Source organism: Montipora foliosa, chromosome 13 (assembly GCF_036669935.1).
Source record: "Montipora foliosa isolate CH-2021 chromosome 13, ASM3666993v2, whole genome shotgun sequence".
NCBI classification, from domain to species: domain Eukaryota; kingdom Metazoa; phylum Cnidaria; class Anthozoa; order Scleractinia; family Acroporidae; genus Montipora; species Montipora foliosa.
Genome location: NC_090881.1, coordinates 26,228,885 through 26,236,384, shown reverse-complemented (window position 1 = coordinate 26,236,384; position 7,500 = coordinate 26,228,885). Strand labels below are relative to the sequence as shown.

Genomic DNA, 7,500 nt, shown 5'->3' with positions numbered 1-7,500 from the left:
TTTAAAGTAGCATGTTCCGTGCCCTGACGGCTCGAATATTGCTAACATCTTTGATGGGTATGATTCGTTATCATCCACGTCCTAATTTGCAAAGAAACAAATTCTTTTTCCGACTGCTAATTTGATACCATAAGTAATCTTTCTAACTTTTTTTTAGCTTGGCAAGAGTTAATGTAAATAGCTAAATTAACGGGAACGAGAAAGAGTTGGCTTTGGAATGGAGAATGCTGACATAGTAGGAGTAGAGCCAGGGAGATTGTCGTAAACCGGCTGATTTACATGTAATTGAAACAGCAAAATCCCTCTCGCTTACAAATTTATTCCTACTGAAGATCAGTTCGCTTTAACTATTTAGTCTCGATTGATTTCTTTTTTCGTGTAATATAAACCTATTTCCGTTGTAAGACCTTGTAATGCTTAAATGAACGACACATGTAGGCGACACGCCTTGAAAAATGTCAATCTTAAGAACACATTCTCTTATTTCGTATTAAAAATAAACGACATTGTATAAAATCACGATAGAGATGAAGGGAAAAGGAAAGCCACAGGCAAAGAACAAGAAAACAGGACCAGCAGTCTTTACACGAGATGTCACGTAAGAAAAGCACGTCGAAGGGATATCCCTTTCCGATTGAAGGGTTGCTCACCGGACAACAGGTGGATAGCATAAATTTCAGACACCAGCCTCGCTCTTTTACTCACTGGCAGAGAAGGGCTTTCTCCCCAAGAGGTTGAAAGCGGAGGAAGCGGCTGAAAATCAAGGCCATCAGAAGGAAAGCAATCATCATTTCGACTGAAACTGAAAAGCTTTTCTCTTTTTGGCGCCCTTCCCTCGTGTTTTGCCTATCCCGTGCTTCCCTTCTCGTGTCCGGCGCTACTCCCTCCCGCATTTGCCATTCCAGCTTGGCTGGATTTAAATTAACGAAGATAACCTCTTTCAGGCTTCTGTAAGCATGTAGTTAAAATCACTTCACTTAAACAAAAAAAAAACAGCAAACAGAGAAAGGACAAACAACCATTGTGAACAGACTAAGATCCCAACAATTACTTATTTGAAAGCTGACACTTCAGTAATCAGCCACCCATTTGTTGTCTATCTTTGAAGAATTCCTAGTGACGTCCAGATTTGACTTTCATCAAACGAGTTTTCAAGTTCAAACTAATCCCGTCCAAACCTTAAACTTAAAATTTCTCAGTTGCTTAAGCCCTGGCCAAACGAAACGCAAGTCATCGCAAGTCGACGCAAGTTTTGTTACTTGCGCTGACTTGCATACCGTTTGGCCACCCACTTGCATTCACTTGCGAAGACTTGCGACGACTTGCGTTTGATTTGAACATGTTCAAATTTTGGACGCAAGTCCGCCCAACTTGCGTCTCGTTTGGCCACTCAACGCAAGTGGATGCAAGTTTTCGCAAGTCATTGGAACTTTTTTGGAAACCTTTTAGCCAATCTGATTCCGCTGTTTGAGCAGGAATCTCAAACTATTTCACGCCTTTCGCGCTTTCCCTTTTGACAAGATGGCTTCTGTCACGGAGCAAAATTCGGAAAACTTAAGCCCCGAAGAGCTAAAAGAAAACAAGGATAGGGAGTTAAAAAAACATAAGAAAAAGGAAAACCATAACAGGAGACCCAGTAGCGGTGCAAGTATGAGCAGCAGCTACAGTGAAAGTAGCAGCTCTTCCGAGTCTGAGTCTAGGAAAAAGAAAACAAAAACAAAAATTCTGCTACTTTTGCAAAGGACTTGCGCTCAACTTGCGTCACGTTTGGCCACCCTATCGCAAGTGAACGCAGGTCTTCGCAAGTGAGAACTTGCGTCGACTTGCAATGACTTGCGTTTCGTTTGGCCAGGGCTTTATATCGTCACAAAAAGGTTTTAAATAACTACAACTGGTCACAATGAAGTGTTTAAAGCAAAGCTATTTTGAAAACTCCTATTTTTACTCGTTGTTAAACCCGTATCCAAATATGAAGGTTTCCATTTAAATAAGCAAGTTTAACTTACATCAAATGCAATGTATGTAAACTTTCCTTTTTCCGTTGAAGTTATTATTACTGCAATATTGCCGCTTGGGTAGCTGAAAAAGGTTAAGAATCTAAATAGAGCATAATGAATGGAAAACTAATGATTTGGTATCTATAAACTATAAGACAACAACTGAAAAGCACAATTATTTATCAGAAAAGGATACTAGCAAGTTCCTGTGCCATCAGGTAAGAGAAGAAGAAATCTTTTTTTATTGTCATAAAATCTCTCCATGAATGTCTGCTTCCTCTGTGAGAGAAACACATTGCTAATATGAGACCCCAAAATACTTTTTTTTTTTTACATTTCATCCTGACATTAATTGGAGATACATACATCTTATACTAACCATGTTCGAGGTCCGCACTGTAAGTTACGGGCAGAATTTTTTTCCGTCGAGTTATGCGCGCGGGTCACGGGAAAAAACGAGGATCCGTACGAGCAAGCAAACGAGGTAATTCGGAACGTTAAAATCTACGACGGCGACGTAGACAAAAAATAACTTTGCTTTGTCATAAGTCTTTCGCAATTATTCCATCTCTTTCACGTCCTTCAATGCGGGCGAAGTATCCTAAAAATAATTTAGGAAGAGCGGTTTCGGAGTGAAAACAGAGAATGTAAGATATCTCTGTTGCATGCTCTCGTTGTCGTCAAAACCTCAAATTTGGTGATTTCACGCCGTAGCTTTGCAGTGTACTGCAAAAATATGTTCTAAAATGCGTATAAATGCGTACCAGAGTAAGTGGATTCACTTCAATGATAAATTTATCTTGAGCATCCTCCATGTCTATTGAAGATGGAGATTGTGGACGAACAGTCCATCCTTCCTCCATGCACTTGGTGGAGGCCAAAGAGTATGTTATGGTCTTCATTTGACGAGTCACTAAACACAGAATTGGAAAACAAAAATATTTCACATGATTCCAAATGATTCGCACTTTTGCATTTGCAGTTTTTATATTCATGGTGAGGGGCCTCTGACTCCAGTTCCAGCAATGGTATCAAAATTCTTCAAACATGGCTAATTAATGAAAAATCCAGTACATTTTCTTGAAAGAAGTGCATGAGCAGTAATTAGCAATCGTTACGGAGCTTAAATACCAAACATTTTCGAGCCACGTACAGAAACCTGAAATTAAGATTTTGCAAGCCAGGAAAGTAGTCCTTCCCAATTTTTCAAACTCATCATCTGCAATATGATTCTTCTTTCCCTTTTCATTTCAACACCTGACAATTTGCAAGCTAACATGTACATCACAGCAAACAGTGGAGATGAACTTCTCACTCTTTATGTCTACCAGGGGGGAGGGGGGGGGGAGGTATGTGCCGCTGTGAAGGGTATGGTATTCAAGCAGTTTACTCTAGGATAGAGTATATAAATCATAGTCTTTCGGTCTAGAATAGGGTATCATTTTTCACGAACTGACCAGACTAAGGAAACCAGAAATTTCCACTAAAGAATATAAAAAAATCAAATCAGTAAAGTTTAAGTTTACGTAACTCAGCCTCAACAGTGTCAAAAAATGGCTATCATGAAACACCTCTGGATATGATTAACTGTCAAGAATCGGAATTTAGACAGAAATCGGTGGGAGTTTACTCTAGTATAGGGTAGCAAAATTCAGCTGAACTAGCTCTGGTATAGGCTAAGAGTTCCAGGGTCCCAGCGGCACATCCCCACCCAGAAATTCCTAAAGTGCCCCCCCCTGGGACCACACTTACGTGCATAGAAGTTAAGTGGGTTTGCTCCACTTGCTCGTTGTCTTTCCATTTCTCGTTCTCGGGCTCTTTCTGCCGCTCTCTCCTTTGCTGCTCTTCTAGCAGCTTTGGTGCCATATGGAGCATGTGGTTTGATGTCAATCATTTCATTAGTCAAGTGACCATAGTCTTCTCTCTGAGCAAGCTCAAACTTTACTAAGCGTTCATATTGGGGACAACAATAAAGCTGAAAGATATTACAGATTGGATAATGTTAAGGTCACTACCAGACTTGAGGCCAAGCAGTTTCAACTAAATACTTTAAAAACTAAGGAAAAGAACCTATTATTTTCAATTGTTGAAAATAAAATGGATTTCAAGTGCCTAGCATGACTGGCTTGTGCCTCTTACTTTGTGTATACCGGACTAAAACTGTTGGATATATATGTTATTTGCAGACTGGGAGGTCCGCATTGGAAAAAATTGCCACAGGTCTCAAGTAATATTGCAGCCGAGGGCGACCACAGGCACAGTTTTTCCTGATGGACTGACCTAGGATGGCAAATAACATGTTTATTTTTTTCTACAGGATTGCTTTGAAAGGGCCTAAAATGTTCATTATGTGACAGAAATTGATGTTAACGAAAAAGGAGCGCAAAGCTTGAAATGAAGTTGAGTAATGAGCTTCAAATCAAACCAACACACATTCACATTTTATTCACAAATTCAAATTTTATGTTGTTTACGACACTTTTACACTGTTACAAAAAGCTTGAAAAGTTGCTAAAGTTGGAAATTTCAGAGCGGTCCATACTCGGGGCCCGGATGGGAAAACCCAGACCGCTGCAACACATGTGATTAGCCAATAAGATTCAAGGATTGAAGATTCCAGGCCGCTGAGAAGCTGGTGAAAAAAATAAAGTGACATATCCACCACATAAAGTTATCTGCCCTTTGAACAACTTGGGCATGGTGTAGCTAAAAATGAAACCATGCATCAAGGACATTTTTATCAGCTGGACATTTTTATCAGTTGGTGGGTAGAGCAGGATTTGAATCCAAAGCATCCACATGTAAATACATCATCTTGGGCATTTTCATGTGGCACATAGCATAAAGAAACATGCAACAGAGCAAGAAAACGAGTCTAACACACTTGCTCCAATCAACCCCCTCTGATCAAACACAACTGAAGCAGTCATACTCTGACATGTTTCTGTAAAACAGGGAGACAACAAAAATACTTTGATTTTGTTGCTTTATATTCATGCAACTTATATTACATTACAAAAGAGGTCCAAGAAAAAAAAGCAAAGCAAATGGGCCATTTTCGAAATACCAAATATTCACCTCCACGTTTATAGTGAGGCAGTGAGGACAAAAACAATAGAAACATGCTGGAATGAATATGAAAAATATTTGCATATCATCCACTTTCCTTTGTTAATGTCCTCTAAACCTCTCTTTCAAGCTGAATTTTCATATATCAGAAAAGGCCTTATAATTGAAATGGACCTGATGATACAATATTTCAACAACAGAAATGATAAATTAGTCACCTGATCAGGAGTAAACCTCTCCATTTCCTCAAGAGATGGAAAAGGAAGTACCTCTTCATGGCAAAACATGCAAGGACCACTAAACATACTCTTCTTTAGCATTTCATTCTTAGCATATTCTTGTCGATCCTCAACTTCTTCATTAGACAACGGAGGGTGTTGTGACTCTTTCAAGTACTGCAGAATTGTTGGAGGACCAATACTTGGCAGCAGATATTCTCGTTCAGATTCATAATTCTCATAATCTTCTGAATCACTGCTGGTATCTGGCTCAACTGTGGTAGGTCGGAACAAGATATCCTCTCCCTTGGGAGTTCTAGGTAGTGAGGAGGCAAAGGATTGACGTGATTTAGTGGCTCCCCCAGAAGACTTGGACTTGCGTCTCCCCATGTTTCCTACATAACAAAACAAATAGACTAAGTACTGATAATTTGTCAATACTGGTGGTATTTGAACTGAAGCAAGCAAAATTATGTCATAATCATCTACATATACTGAAAGCAAACAATGCATTTTCATGATCATGAAGTGATTAGTCTCACTCCCAGGAGTCAACGGGTTAAAGAGAAGTGAAGTTTAATGTTTTTTTCACTACTTTTCTTGGGGCTTTGCAGCAAGACTATTGCCAGGTACCTATCACTTTCCCACCTATAATTACCCACCCAATACATTCAGTTTTACCAGTGCTTGGATACCAATAAACAATTTGGTCCCTTGCTTTGAACTTTGCAAGAGCAGTCTGGCTTAGATGAAAGAATAAATTGTTAGCAAGAAGGAATACAACATCTGCATATAAAATTATGTAGTTTAGTCAGTGTCAGGAACAGTTTCAGCTGTATATTGCCTGCTTGACTTGCTGGAGTCTGACTCGTACCCCATCCATCCTCTGATTAGTTTGTAACTCATAGCCAAGACAAATAAATATTATTATAAAAACATACAAAGCCAGTCTGCTGCCAAATTATTAAAAAAAAAAATTGGTATCCTATCTGGCATCTGGCAAATGATAATATTAATAATTATTGTAATTAATGTCATAATAATAATAATTATAGTTATTAGTTCTAAGTAATAATTATTTATTAAAGTATTAATAATAATTATTATTGTTATTATTAAAGGCCCATTTTCACCCTAGACACAATGTGCGCCCGGCATGATTTTGTGTATCACAAAATTACGAAAATCTCAGAAAGCCTTTCAAAATCTTCTTCATCAAAAGCTATCCTTATCATTTCATAATTTTATTGCACATAGTATGGTATGTCATCAGCATATATGTAGTTTAGTCAGTGTCAGTAACAGTTTCAGCTGTATATTGCCTGCTTGACTTGCTGGAGTCTGAGTCGTACCCCATCCATCCTCTGATTAGTTAATGTAACTCATAGCCAAGACAAATAAATATTATTATAAAAACATACAAAGCCAGTCTGCTGCCAAATTATTAAAAAAAAAATTGGTATCCCATCTGGCATCTGGCAAATGATAATATTAATAATTATTGTAATTAATGTCATAATAATAATAATTATAATTATTAATTTTAAGTAATAATTATTTATTAAGTATTAACCCTTTCACTCCTGTGGGGTTCCCCATCGACGAGTCAAATCATCTGGCGTTAGACAGAGTAAAATCGGTAAGTCTCAGTGGCCCTAAATACAGGAGTGAAAGGGTAATGGGGACATAGTTTTTGAGTGAATCTACCTGTTGTTAACCCTTTCACTCCTGTGGGGTTCCCCATTGACGAGTAAAATCGTCTGTCATTAGACAGAGTAAAGTCTCAGTGGCCCTTACAGGAGTGAAAGGGTTAATACTAACTATTATAGTTATTATTAAAGGCCCATTTTCACCCTAGACACAATGTGCGCCCGGCATGATTTTGTGTATCACAAAATTACGAAAATCTCAGAGAGCCTTTCAAAATCTTCTTCATCAAAAGCTATCCTTATCATTTCATAATTTTATTGCACATAGTATGGTGTGTCTATATTTGTTTAATAAGATATTTCTATTTGAACGCGAATATAGTATTGAAAAACATGATGAATTGCTGAGACGAAGTTTGCTTGCCACTCCACAAAGACAGCAACCTCAGCATTTTACTTCTGCATCCCAGGTATCCTAACAAATCGACACTGACAAAGTAAAAGTAAGTTTAAAATAAAGTAAGCCGTGCATTTCAGCATGGAAATAATGTCACCTACGATTGTAGC

At 38.3% G+C, this 7,500-nt stretch overlaps 1 protein-coding gene across 1 annotated transcript in view; it reads right to left on the bottom strand.

Moving 5' to 3' along the window:
• The window catches only part of LOC137983009 (uncharacterized), a 15,389-nt gene that overhangs the window by 4,130 nt on the left and 3,759 nt on the right, over positions 1-7,500 (bottom strand). Inside the window, exons 3-8 of the mRNA XM_068830168.1 lie at positions 5,285-5,679; positions 3,750-3,972; positions 2,762-2,910; positions 2,194-2,276; positions 2,007-2,079; positions 1-81 (exon numbers count right to left, since the gene is read on the bottom strand). The exon at positions 1-81 is cut by the window's left edge and continues 14 nt beyond it. Coding sequence (XP_068686269.1) covers positions 1-81; positions 2,007-2,079; positions 2,194-2,276; positions 2,762-2,910; positions 3,750-3,972; positions 5,285-5,679 — 1,004 coding nt within the window. The remainder of the gene's footprint in view (positions 82-2,006; positions 2,080-2,193; positions 2,277-2,761; positions 2,911-3,749; positions 3,973-5,284; positions 5,680-7,500) is intronic.